We start from the raw sequence: 13,510 nt of genomic DNA, 5'->3' as shown, positions 1-13,510 counted from the left end.
CCTGACCTCAATTTCCTTATCCTTACAATGGGAGTAATAATAGGGTATACTTCATAGGGATATTGAGATAAGACTTTTTTCAGGCACAGGGTTCAATAAATGTTGGCTGCCTAAAATGGGACGGTTGGGCAAAAGAAGCAATATATATGAAAACATTAACTTTCTATAACTTAGGTAAAATCTGCTGGAAATCATTTTGAAGATTAAAACTAGATAAACTTGTCAATGAAAGAAGGTATGTAATAAAAAGGTCAAGGTTACAGAGGGAAATTCAGGTTGATCTAGAAGTTGGAATCTGTACATTTTTAAAGTCAAACTTATTGAGGTATATTTTAAATACAGTAACATTCACCCTTCTTAGGTGTGCAGTTTTGAGTTTTGACAAATATGTACAACCATGTATCCACCCCTGCAATCAAGATACAGAATGTTTTCATCACCACCCAAAAGTTCCCGCATGTCCTTTGTAGGCAATCCTTTCCTCTCACCCCAGGATCTGGCAACCACTGATCTGATTTCTGTCCCTACAGTGTTGCCTTCTCCAGAATGTCACCTAAGTGGAATCTATGCATTTTTGAGAAAACATATTGTGAACCTTTTCTAAACCCTTTTCAAAAAACATTTTGAGAAATCATTTTTATGTGATGATTCTTGGTGCACTGGATGTTGCTGGTCATTCATAGGTGAATTCCATTTAACTGCAGTGACATGCCTTCGTTTCTAGGCAGGTTGAACAAACTCTCCTGCTAGTGTGGATTCTCCAAGCTGAAGTCATCTCTCCATGGCTAGCCCCCGCATTCTCTTCCTTTCTTTTTCCACTGAAAAACTTGATAAATAATGGATAACAGAAATGAATTTGGGCTCAGTGAAGTAGAGATTGAAATAAAAGTCCACTTGGAGCTATGGGTAAGAAACAATATGACATGTTTGGAAAGTTGTTTTTTTTTTTTCTTTTAGGATCATGCATGTTCTGATAAATCAAATAAGAACATTTCTTATTGTAAAGATAGCTGGGGAAGACCAGACCAGTGGAACATAAGAACCAAGACTCAAGTGTCCTTCTCTGAAGTAAGCAACTGTTGTCATAAACAAAGTGACTCAACTCTTGTGATCAAGTGGCACATGGTAACTGCTAGCCCTAGTAGGGGATGGTTGTGTGCACTTACTGTCAGGCCTGGGGTAGCTGGCACTGTGCCCCTGGCAGAACAGGGCAGGGCAGGACACTCGGAGGACACGCCAATAGGTCTGGAGACAGATTCCAACCAACACTTGCTGCACATGTGACCTTAAATAAATCACAATCAACTGCCTTTCCATATCTCTTGCCCATTTTCTACACAATTGGAGGTTTTTTCTTCTCAGTCCTTTGTGATAAGCATTAGAGATAATTTTCTCAGTTTATTATATCTTGGACTTTCTTATGGTGTCTTTTGTCATAATAAAGTTATAAATATGCATGGTGTGTCAAATTGATCAATCTTTTCCCTTATGCTTCTAGATTTTGAGTCAAAGACTATAGAGGAATTTACCTATTTTCTCCTAATGCTTCGATGGTTTTTTATCCACTGTGGTAGCCAGCCTCCAAGATGACCACCAGTGGTCCCCACCACCTGGTGTTTTCATGTAGTCCCCTCTGACACGGAATAGAGCTGACCAGAGTAACAATAGGATATTGTGGAAATGATGGAATGTGACTCCTGAGGCTGAGTCAGGAAATGCATCATGACTTCTTCCTTCCTCTCTCTTGGAATCATTAACTACCATGTCTCAAAGACATCCCAGCAGCACTATGGAGAGGCCAATATGGTGAGGAACTGAGGCCTCTGGCCAACAGCCATATGAGTGAGCCATTGTAGAAATGGATCCCTCAGCCCCTAATCAAGCCCCAGCTGACATGCTCACCACAATCTCATGGGAAATACTGAGACAGAACAACCCAGCTAAGATGCTCTTGAAATCGTGATCCACAGAAACTGTGAGATAATAAATGTTTATTGTTTGAAGCCACCGAGTTTTCAACCTCCCAAGCTAAAACTTTCTTTCTTTTCCCTTGCTCTGCATATTCAACCAATTACCACATTACCTCAAGTCTACCTCCTAAATACTCTCTAGTGAATCATTCCCTTCTTCCCACCTCATCCCCTCTTCACAGCCACTCTCCTAGTTTAGACCCTCACCATTTCTTCCCCAGCACATTCCACGGGCTTCCAGAACAGCCCCATCCAATTGAGTCATCATGCTGTTGTCAGGGTGACCTTTGAAGATATGAACTTAATCATGTCACCACCTTTTATGGCTTCCCATGGCTTAAAGCACTGAAATCACCTGGAGAAGTTGGGGGATTGTTAAAAACACAGGCTCCAGGGTGCCATCCTAGACTCCACAATAGACTGTGAAGTGATTGTCTCAGAGCAGAGACCCATGCAGTGGGAAAGCAGATAAGGGAGGGGTCCCTAATTGTGGATTATGTAGAGACTCAAGATGGATGAAATTTGGCAGACTCCACCCCCCTCCCCCAACCTGCCAGTACATGTGTGCTCCCTTGGCCTCTTGTGTGTTTTTCTAAACATGTGGTCTTGTTTCCTGTTTCTGGGATGTGGTCAATACACAGGGATCTGCATCTTTAGAAAATGATGCCAACAAAAATCAACCTAAATACTGCTGGTGCCATCTCTGGATTCTCCCCCAGGGAATATCCCACATTAAAATGATAGTTTGAAAATGAGGCTCAACAGTAGTCTATATGTTCATCCGGACACATAACAAATGCGTGATCAACTATAATAGCAATTGTGGAGAAACTGTTGGTAACTAATAAGGAGCTATAAAAGAGAAGACTGCTTTAACAGGCTCTTTCTAAAGGTGGAGCAGAGCGAAATTTCCATCTCTAGGCTTGGATTAAAATTCTCCCATGAAAGTGGAAATTATCCAATGACCTAAGATGCTTAAGGTGTTCCCAGGTGCCCTGACAATAAAAGGTGTCCAGATCACAAGATAGGAGCTTGTCTGGGGATTCAAGGAGGACCTTTCACACTCAGACTGTGCAGTGTGAAATTTGTAATTTGGTATCTGGTTCATGCATCAGTTTCTCATTGCTGGGGTTCATGTGAGCCTGCAAAGCTCGGACACCTAGCCCTTGGATGCCCCCCATATCCACCCCCACCCCACCCCCCCCGCCAAAGGAAACAAGCCCTCTTTGTTTAATTGAGAAAGTCCTAGTTCTCAGGTTTTGGTCGGGGAGGTGTCACCAGGCCTAGGTTTGCATCGCACTTTTACCTCGACAGGTCATTGTGCGATCATAAGCATTCCTGCTCTTGGTCCAAGTGTCCTGAGTGAGGGTGTTGAGGCCCTCCTAGCAAGCGGCTGTGACAGCCCTTGCCCCGCGAGAGTGACCTGGCTGGGAACAAGGGCACTCGAGGCGGAGCTTCTCCGCGCTGGCACATCCCCCTTACAGGCAGGCGCGGGTGAGGCCAAACAGCCCGGGTTCACCGATCGCCCAGCGCGCACCTTGCCGGGAGTTCACCCAGCGAGACGCCGGCCTCCGTCCTCAAGCCCGGGTAAAACTCCAGCCGCACCAGAACCCTGAGCCCGGAAGCCGCGCGCCGCCACCCGCCATGAGCGGCCCCCTGCGGCCGGGCCCAAGCAGCTGGCGCCGGGCGGCCACCGTGGTGCTGGCTGCGGGCTGGACGCTCCCGGTCCCCGCCGCCCCGCCGCGGCCCCCGCCGCCCGCCGAGGGCTTCCGGCTGCTGCTGCTGCTGCGCTCCGCGCGCCAAGGCTTCTTGCCCGGGGCGCACGTCTTCCCGGGTGGGGTGCTGGACGCGGCAGACCGCTCGGCCGACTGGCTGCGCCTCTTCGCGCCGCACCACCGGCCGCCCCGCTTTGGCCTGGGCCCGGCGCCGCCCCGACGCTCCACCTTCCCGGTGCTGCCCGAGGCCAGGCCCGAAGCCCCCGACGGGGACGAGGCGGCGCTGCCGGATGACGTTGCCTTCCGCATCTGCGCCATCCGCGAGGCCTTCGAGGAGGCGGGCGTGCTGCTGCTGCGGCCCAGGGGCCCCGGGCCCGCCGCGCCCGAGCCGGGTCGCGCCCTCGCGCCGCCGCCGGCCCTGGCCGACTGGCGTGCCCGCGTCCGCCGAGACCCTCAGCACTTCCTGCGCCTGTGCGCTCACCTAGACTGCACTCCCGACATCTGGGCGCTGCACGAGTGGAGCGCCTGGCTCACGCCTTTCACGCAGCGCCGTGGCCGCCGCTTCGAGACCACCTTCTTTCTGTGCTGCCTGTGCGAGCCGCCCCCGGTCTTCCCCGACTTGGTGGAGGTGGTGGACTGCCAGGTAGGGCGTCCTCCCGGCGCGGAGTGGGGACCCACGGGAGCTTGGGAATGAGGACCCCACCCGCGGCCGGAGGCCCAGGCCCACCCGGAACCTCCAGATAGGCTGGGCCCAGAGAAGCTAATTCGCTTGCTCAGGGACATACAGCCAGTACGCGACTGAGCGGGCATGGGACCCAGGTGGTCCGGCCCCCGGCCCAGCAGGCCAAAGCCATGACCTTGGTGAACTGCTTTCTACTTTCCCCGGCTTCACAGTCCCAGGGCCTCGACGATGTCTCCCCACGCGGTTTCTCCAGTGGGAGGCCAGCGGAGACGCTGGGAGCTCTGCTAGCGCTGATCAGGTGCCAGGCTCCTTCTTAAGCACTTGCCATGCATTAACTCATTTCAACCCCCAGCAGTTTAAGTGTTTCCTCATAGTTCAGTCTTTTAAAATTTATTTGAGGCTGTTTCATTTGAGACTTGTTTTATGGCCACGAATATGGTCTACCTTGGTGAATGATCCCTCTGCACCTAAAAAGAATGTGTATTCTGCTGTATTTGATGGAGTGTTTGTAGAACTGTCAGTTAGGTTAAGTTCGTTGATAGTGTCCTCAGGTCTTCCATATCATATACCTGTTCCATCAAGTACTGAGAGAGGAATGCTGAAATCTTCAAAGACTAATTGCGGATTTGTCTTTTTCTCTTTTCAGTTCCATTAGGTTTTGCTTCGTGTGTTCTGAAGCTCCCTTGTAAGGTGCTGCATAGGACTATTCAAGCTTGATGGATTGAGCCTTTGATTGTGATGAAATATCTTTCTTTATCCCTGGCAATGTTCCTTATTCTGAAATCTGAAGTTTACCGTCTGATACTAATATAGCCGCTTTCATTTCATTAGCAATAGCATAGTGTATCTTTTTCCATTCTTTACTTTTAATCTGTGTCTTTATATTTAAAGTATGTTTCTTTTTTTTTTTTTTTTTAAATATTTATTTATTTATTTTTTTTTATTTATGGCTGTGTCGGGTCTTCGTTTCTGTGCGAGGGCTTTCTCTAGTTGCGGCAAGTGGGGACCACTCTTCATCGCGGTGCGCGGGCCTCTCACTATCGCGGCCTCTCTTGTTGCGGAGCACAGGCTCCAGACGCGCAGGCTCAGTAATTGTGGCTCACGGGCCTAGCCGCTCCGCGGCATGTGGGATCTTCCCAGACCAGGGCTCGAACCCGTGTCCCCTGCATTGGCAGGCAGATTCTCAACCACTGCGCCACCAGGGAAGCCCTAAAGTATGTTTCTTGTAGGCAGCATATAGTCTTACTTTTTTATCCGGTATGACAGTTTCTGCCTTTCAACTGGAGTGTTTAGATCATTTGTATTCAGTGTTATTCTCAATAAGGTTAACTTCAAATCTACCATCTTGCTGTTAGTTTTTTCATCTGTCCCCTCTATTCTTTGCACTGTTTTTCTTCTTTTCCTGACTTCTTTTGGATTAATTGAGTATTTTTAGGACTCTGTTTTATCTCCATTATTGACTTATTAACTATACTTCTTTGTGGTTGCTTTAGGGTTTGCAATATACATCTCTCATTTCACGTGTAGTATTAGAACCTTAAAATAATATACTTCCATTTCTCCCCTCCTGTCATTTATGCTTTTGTTGTCATACATTTGACTTTTATTTCTATTATAAACTCTATAATACACTCTGATTATTTTTGCTTTAAACAGTCAATCTGTTAAAGACTGTGAAAATGAGGGGGAAATGTCTTTTATGTTTACCTGCATATGTACCATTCTTAGCACTCTTCATTACTTTGTGTGGATTTAATGTACATCTGGTATCTTTCTGCCTAAAGAACTTCCTCTAATATGTCATTTATTTCAGATCTTCTAAATTTGTTTAGAATGAATGAATCTAAATTCATTCTAAACAATGAATATTCTAAATTTTGTTTGTCTGAAAATATTTTGCTTTTGGTTTTTGAAAGATATTTTGGCTGGGTATAGAATTCTATGTAGGTTAACAGTTTGGGTTTTTTTTTTTTTTCTCTCTCAGTACTTAAAAATGTTGCTTCATTATTTTCTGGTTTGCATAATCTTCTGTTGAGAAGTCTGCTTTTTTTTCCTTCCAGTTTTATTGAGATATAATAGACATACAGCACTGTGTAAGTTTAAGGTGACAGCATAATGATTTGACTTACATATCCCATGATATAATTACCACAGGAAGTTTAGTGAACATCCATCATCTCATAGAAAAGTTTGCTTTTAACTCTCTGTTCCTCTGTACATAATGTGTGTTTGTGTTTTTGGTGTGTGTGGCTACTTTAAATATTTCCTCTTAATTATTGGTGTTCAGTAATTTGACTATGATGTGTGTGGTTTTCTTTTTGTTTTATTATTTAATTATTTGTTTCTTCAAATATTTTTCACCTCCCTCTGTTTTCTGGGACTCCATGTATGTTGGACTACTTGATAATGTTCCACAGGTCCCTGATGCCTTGTTCATTTTTTTCCATCTTTTTTCCTCTCTGCTTTATTTTGAATAGATTTATTGCTATGTTTTCAAATTTTCTCCCTTTTCTTTCTTTTTTTTTTTAAATAAATGTATTTATTTTATTTATTTTTTTTGTCTGTGTTGGGTCTTTGTTGCTGCGCGCAGGCTTTCTCTAGTTGTGGCGAGCGGGGGCTACTCTTCGTTGCGGTGTGCGGGCTTCTCAATGCAGTGGTTCTCAACATGGGATGATTTACCCATCCCACCCTCAGGTGCATTTGGCAGTGTCAGGAGACATTCTTGGTTGTCACAACTCAGGGACTTCTACTGGCTTCTACTGGATAGAGCCCAAGGATGCTGCTGAATATCCTTCCACAAAGAATTATCTGGTTTAAAGTGTCAGTACTGCCTAAGTTCAGAAACTGAGGGGCAACAGTGGAATTTATAGCCAGCACCACCCCCCCCCCCCACCACCCTGTGAGTTTGAAGCCCAGGTTTTTTCATTAGAGGAGCTTCCTTCGTTTTCTCATCTGTAAAATGAGAGTATGCAGAGTTATCCTAAGGATTGGAAATATTTTATGTAAAGTATTTTTGCTCAAAATACTTTTACTAGTAACTAGTAAAACTAATGTTTTACTAGTGACAAGTAACCAATAAACAATAAGTTATTTAAGTTATTTTAGCCTATGGTCTAGACCAACCTGAACAGGTTGAATTAAGTGAGTTAATGCCTATTGTTTAACCCTTTATCTTCATTGTTACCACTGAACTCACATGGATACCTTAGAGATTGGGTGGTCCTTTGAGGCCAGAACTTTGTTTTTCAAAATGTAGCCTTGGCCAACTTTAGAAGAATCTAGGGTGCTTATTAAACATAGATTGCTGGGCCCCATAGATTGAAGATTTAACAAGTTTCTCAGGTTTCTCATACAAGCTCGTAAACTTTGGGCCTGTAGTTATTCAAGGCAGTCAATCTTAACTCCCCGGTTTTGGGTGTGAGAATCAGTTTCCCCAGTGTAAGGAGATATTTAGTAAACCAGTTAAAGAAAGACCTGTTGGGGTTATTTCATATTAATTGAATCAGCTCTTTTTATCTAAATGCGTATGGAAGGAAGGCTTGGGAAAGTGGGCAGGTCACAGCAGTGAGGCCACTTAAGTGAAATGGGTAAGTGCTATCTGGTTGATACCATGCAGTTATTACACTCCTGGGATGATAGACTGAGTCATGTCTCTTGACCTTCCTGAAAGCTTCTCTTGCTCCGGCCTCTTTACCTTCATTGTAACACATGGCACATATCACGCTACATTTTGTTTGCTGAAGGCCCTATTAGGGCCTGAGAGATCTTTGTCTCACCCACCACCACATCCTCAGTGCCTAGCCAAGGCGCCCATTTATGGGAGGAATGAATGGGCACTAAATTCTCAATCTGCTGTCATGAGTTTATACTTCAGGGTCTTCCTTTAGGAGTGACCAGAACCACCTTGCCTTCCTAGCATCTCCTGCCTTTTATGCTGAACAGTGCTCCCAGGTCAACCCTTTGTGATCTATCCTGGTTTATTTACTAGTTCTCAGGATCAATGTCCCAATAATCAACCTCTGAAGGGGATCAACCCAGCTTTCTTCACCAAATCTTTTCATGTTGTCTCAGAGGAATCTAGCAAGACACATTAATGAATTAATATTACATTTTCAATTAGCTCTTAGGTACTGATCTAAGGATCTCGAGTTGTGTTGTCTATAGGATAAACTTCAGGAAGCCTTACCTTTGTCTTCCGCAGTGGTCATCTCCGTCGGAGGCAACTGAAAGCTTCATATCAAAGGAAATTTGGCTTGCACCTCCACAGTTCTATGAAATAAGAAGACTAGAACACTTTGCCTCTCTCTCTGACTTGCACAAATTTTGTTTGGATCGTGAATTAGAAGGGGTGGAAAGATGGCTGCCGATCACATTATTAACTGCTGATGGAATAATCCAGCTTTTACCAGGTAAATCAGTGAGTTATCAATGTTTTCGTTAGTAATCACATTTAATGCTCTGGGCTGTATGGCAGTATTGTCTCACACAGAGACATGAATTAGTCTCTGTTTTACATACTACAGAGGTACTAATTAAATAAGATCAAGGTCTGTAAGATATTCATAGTATTTATTATAACCAGAAATTCTGGATACATTACTTTATATACAGTTATATAAATATATTTCCTAGACACTGACAAAGTTCTTTCTCATATATTAGCTCACTTTTTTACATTTTAATTTTAAATTATGCAAACTTGTAAATTGTACTTATTTGATTGAAAGAGAGTTTGTTGGCGGTCAATTGTTGTTGGGCGAGTACAGGATAGAGGTTTTGTAGCCACTTAACAGTGGAGTTTTGTGACCTGTCTCACTTACGGCTGCTTATCTCACTTCTCAGAATTGTGAAAGTATTTGTTATTCATCCTACAGCGGGACAGCTTAGCAGTTTTGATGTGTAAATAATAATTTCTGTAATTTAACCTTAAAATGATTAGAGCAGCCCACATTGAAACACCAAAAATATATGGATATCAAGGCCAACATTAACATTGAATGGGATAAAGAGAGTCATGAATTAGTATAAAAAATTATAGTTCAGGATGAAAAAATACTAGTCATAAATATTTATGTACCCAAAGAAAATTCTTGGCTGGAAAATGGAGAACTGGGGAGTGTAGGGGGGTATTAAAAACAGAAGAAATAAATTGAGATAAGCACAAAAAATTAGGATTTTTTAACAACTATCTCAGTTCCAAACACCTGAAATAGATAAAAATAAACACTGATTTATATATCACAAATATATTGGAATGTTTTATAAAATAACACTAAAATTAAAATATTATTTTTCAGGAGATGAGATGTACTTAGAAGATTCAAACTTTTTAGAAAATCTTATGTCCACTGAAAAAAAGAATGAAGAAATCATGAAAGAAGGCAAGAAATTTCACCGAGTAGTGATGTACAATCGCCATGATTATAACATCCACGTGACAGTTCAGTCAAAGTATAAACATGTTTACCCTAAGAACTATGTAGTGAGTAAGAGCCGTCTGTAGAGAATGGCTTCTTTGTAAGCTGGCCTCCTTGAAGTTGTCCTGATGAAAAATGAGGGTTGACTAGACGTGCCTGGAACTTAAGGAACTTTGTGCCTGTAAGTTCTAATACTGTCTTTCATATTTCAAGTGTATTACGGAGCTCTCATTTTATTCTTTAAACCTTACAGTATCACACAAGTATAAAGTATTAATGATCTTGTTACCAAAACGAGAAAAAAATTTTCACGAGGGTTTCCACTTCTGTATTGTTTTGTTATCAAAAGTTTAAATAAGATGTTCTACTGTATTGTCTTTCAACTGTATTAGCACTCTGCCTTATGTGCTGGGAGATTGATCCATGAATTCCTTAGACTTTCTGTTGGAATTAATTTAAGGGTGTATGATTAGATACATGGTGAACAGTAGACTGAGATGACCTTCAAGTGACAGTGTCATTATTTTCTTATGACTTTAGCTTGATGATTAAGAAATAATTCTGTTTAAAACTAAATGGCATGAGTTATTAGGTTTACCAAATTGGAAATTAGTTCAGTGACTGTTGTAAAGAAATATGAAGCCATAACAAAAGCCATAATTATTTTTACCTTGGAGGGCTAGTTAACAGAATACAAAGAGGTTAGAGGGATGTAGAACTATTCATCATTTAATGGTGCTTACTAATGGTGTTTGTTTTCAGTGTTTTTAATATGGGTAATTTTTTCACCTCCTCTTAAGAGGAATAATGTTTATTGATTAAAGATGGGAAATGGTTTAGACGCTAGTTCATTTTAGATCTCTGACTATATTATGCATTGTACATTGAATTTCATTTTTCATGAAATGTTCTGGTTTTCCTACCTATAAAATAGAGCTATTGATAATTAAAGTTTATGTGTATTATTTAATCCTGATTAGAGGAATACATCTAGATCAGTGGTTCTCAATCCGGGCACTTTTGCCCTTCAGGGGCATTTGGCAGTGTCTGGATAAATTTGGGTTGTCACAACTGAGAGTGCGATGCTTCTACCATCTAGTGGCGAGAAGCCAGGGTTACAGTTTAATATCCTGCAATGCACAGGACAGCCACCCACAGTGAAGAATTATCTGGCCAAGTTTGAGAACTCTGATCTAGAGGAAAATCTATTGTCTTTGGTAAATGGTTCCAACATGAAAATTTTGAGAGCCACAGATAGAATTAGCATTCAATCTGGCTTCTGAATCTATAGACGTTCTCCTTACTCACTTTTGGCCTTGGGCATACTATTCTTTCATTCTCACAGAAAACAGAATGTTATGATTGGAAGAACACCATGATTTTGCTGATGAGAAAACTGAGAAACAGATTCACACAGTTAGTTAGTGCCATGGCCAAGAGTAGAACCTGATTCTTTTTCTAGCAAGTGGCATCTGTTGCCTGTCACTAAAAGCAGAGGTCTGAATATGTCTGCCCATCGCATCTTGGTATTACAGTCGCCAAGGAAACCACAACACAGCCAAGCATTGGATGAAACAATGCTTTCCTCACATAAAGAGGCAGAGCAAGATCAGCTTTTGAATGACCTCCGTAAGAATCCAAAACTGGGCTGGCATCAGGCTAATATGTTCTTGTCCTCACAGTTCTTTGTTAATATAAAACAAGAGTGCCCTATAACATGGGAAATATAATAAGGACTTGAATGTAAGGGGACTTCTTCTCTCCTGGGGGATGATTTGTGGGGGGAGCCCTCATATATGGGCATATGTAGGTCACATTCTTTAAAAAGGAAATTGCTTGCCTTCCACTTTCTCTTTTCTCTTCTCACTGGCTGGAAATGGTGGCAACTGGAGCAGCTACCTTGGACCCAGAGACAGAAGACAGATGTTAAAGCATAACTGCCTGCCACTTGGATTGCTCACCTCTTGCTTGTTATGTGAAAATGAAAGTACACTTATATTTTATATAAACCACTATATTTTATCATCTCTTTGTTAAAACAGTTTAGCTTGTTCCCTAATCTATACTTTTCCCTCCTAAGCAGGTTCCCTCAGCATAGCCTTCCCTGTATCAGAAGGGAAGTTAAGTTACCAGTTACTGAAGGTAAAAATCTGAGTCGTTCATGATTCCTCCCTTTCCTTCATTCCTATATCCAGGTGACTAGTAAGTCCTATTGATCTATTAAACACAATTATCTTGAAACTCCCATCTGCCCACCTCTGCACTGCTATCGCCTTAGTCTAAACCATAGTTGTTTCTTAGCCAACTGTAACAGCTTCAGAGCCAGTCTCTTCATTTTCATTCTTCCCCCTCACAATGCATTCCTCCTGAAAAAGTGAACTTGACATTGAAACTTAAGTCATGTCCTGTCAGTGCCCTCATTAAAGCCCTTCCATGGCTTTTCCTGACACTTAAACACTAAATTTGTGGTCTACAAGGTGCCACCTTTCTCTCTGATGTCATCATACACCCCTCTCCCTCTATAATCCCATCAGAAGGGTCTTCTTTCTCTTCCTTGACTGCTCAGAGTTCTTTCCCACCTCAGAACCTTTGCACATTCTGTTGCCTTGAGACAAACCTGGATCTCTGAACTGTTTTTGTTCTTGGGTCTCCTTGTTACTGTAGCTTCAGAAAAACAGACATTAAGAACAGAGGTTGGGCATCTAATATGTGGATTATTGGCATGTCTAAATGAAAATTCCAGAACAAATAAATAGAAGAAAAGCATTATTTAGAGAACAAAGTTTTCTTGAGCTGAAGGAAAATATTGATCTTCAGATAAAAAGGTCCTGCTATGGTCAAAGCAAAAATAAGAAAAATTGTTCAATACCTGGATGACATTTTGAATTTCAAAGACAGAGAATGCATAGATTTTCAGGGAGAAAAAGGAAAGATTACTCACAAAGGCACAAAATCTTCTTAGTGTGTATCACACAGTAACATGATAAACTGGACAGCATATATAATATTCTGAGGGGAAAAGGACGTGTGTGGTCAGTAATTTTATATCAACCATGTGTGAAAGCCACAGAAGTAGTCCTTGTTTATATATGGACTCTGAAGATTCCAGAGCTCTGAAAAATTTGATTTGATAGAAATACTATAGATAATTAAAATTTTGATTATTGGAAATAAAAACTTTTGAAGTAGAAATGCATGGTAGAAGTCCTAATGGTGAGTGTGGAAATAAACTACAGGAAGTAAGTATGAATAGTTAAATATGGCTAAAAAGCACTGCAAATGTTAAAAATAATTCAAATTTTAATGTATTTTGTAAAAAAAAAAGTAACTTTCTTATAAAAATAATTTGGTTCAATAATCCCAGATTGGGCTTCCCTGGTGGCGCAGTGGTTGAGAGTCTGCCTGCCAATGCAGAGCACACGGGTTCAAGCCCCGGTCCGGGAAGATCCCACATGCCGCGGAGCAACTGGGCCCATGAGCCACAATTGCTGAGCCTGCGCGTCTGGAGCCTGTGCTCCGCAACAAGAGAGGCTGCCATAGTGAGAGGCCCGCGCGCTGTGATGAAGAGTGGCCCCCACTTGCCGCAACTGGAGAAGGCCCTCGCGCAGAAACGAAGACCCAACACAGCCATAAATAAATTAAATAAATAATTAATTAATTAAAAAAAAAAATCCCAGATTATGTTATCATTAACAGGAAGTGGCTATGGGAGGAATAAAAAAAAAA

The 13,510-nt window shown here is 42.2% G+C and overlaps 1 protein-coding gene across 1 annotated transcript; it reads left to right on the top strand.

Annotated features, from left to right (window-relative positions):
* The first annotated feature begins 3,438 nt into the window (after positions 1-3,438).
* Positions 3,439-10,735, top strand: NUDT19 (nudix hydrolase 19). The gene is made up of 3 exons (XM_059904171.1): positions 3,439-4,328; positions 8,569-8,776; positions 9,665-10,735. Exons 1-3 carry the CDS (start codon positions 3,615-3,617, stop codon positions 9,868-9,870), a joined length of 1,128 nt encoding a protein of 375 aa, XP_059760154.1. The 5' UTR covers positions 3,439-3,614; the 3' UTR covers positions 9,871-10,735.
* The last annotated feature ends 2,775 nt before the right edge of the window (positions 10,736-13,510 follow it).

The sequence above is a fragment of the Balaenoptera ricei genome, chromosome 19, assembly GCF_028023285.1.
Source record: "Balaenoptera ricei isolate mBalRic1 chromosome 19, mBalRic1.hap2, whole genome shotgun sequence".
NCBI classification, from domain to species: Eukaryota; Metazoa; Chordata; class Mammalia; order Artiodactyla; family Balaenopteridae; genus Balaenoptera; species Balaenoptera ricei.
The sequence above is the reverse complement of the archived record's forward strand: the minus strand, read 5'-3'. Positions and strand labels throughout refer to the sequence as shown.

Excerpts from the sequence above, each read along its gene's own strand:
- NUDT19 (XM_059904171.1), top strand. The coding sequence starts at position 3,615 with ATGAGCGGCCCCCTGCGGCCGGGCCCAAGCAGCTGGCGCCGGGCGGCC. Across the intron at positions 4,329-8,568 it reads TGGAGGTGGTGGACTGCCAG|TGGTCATCTCCGTCGGAGGC; the intron begins GTAGGGCGTCCT and ends TGTCTTCCGCAG. Across the intron at positions 8,777-9,664 it reads AATAATCCAGCTTTTACCAG|GAGATGAGATGTACTTAGAA; the intron begins GTAAATCAGTGA and ends ATTATTTTTCAG.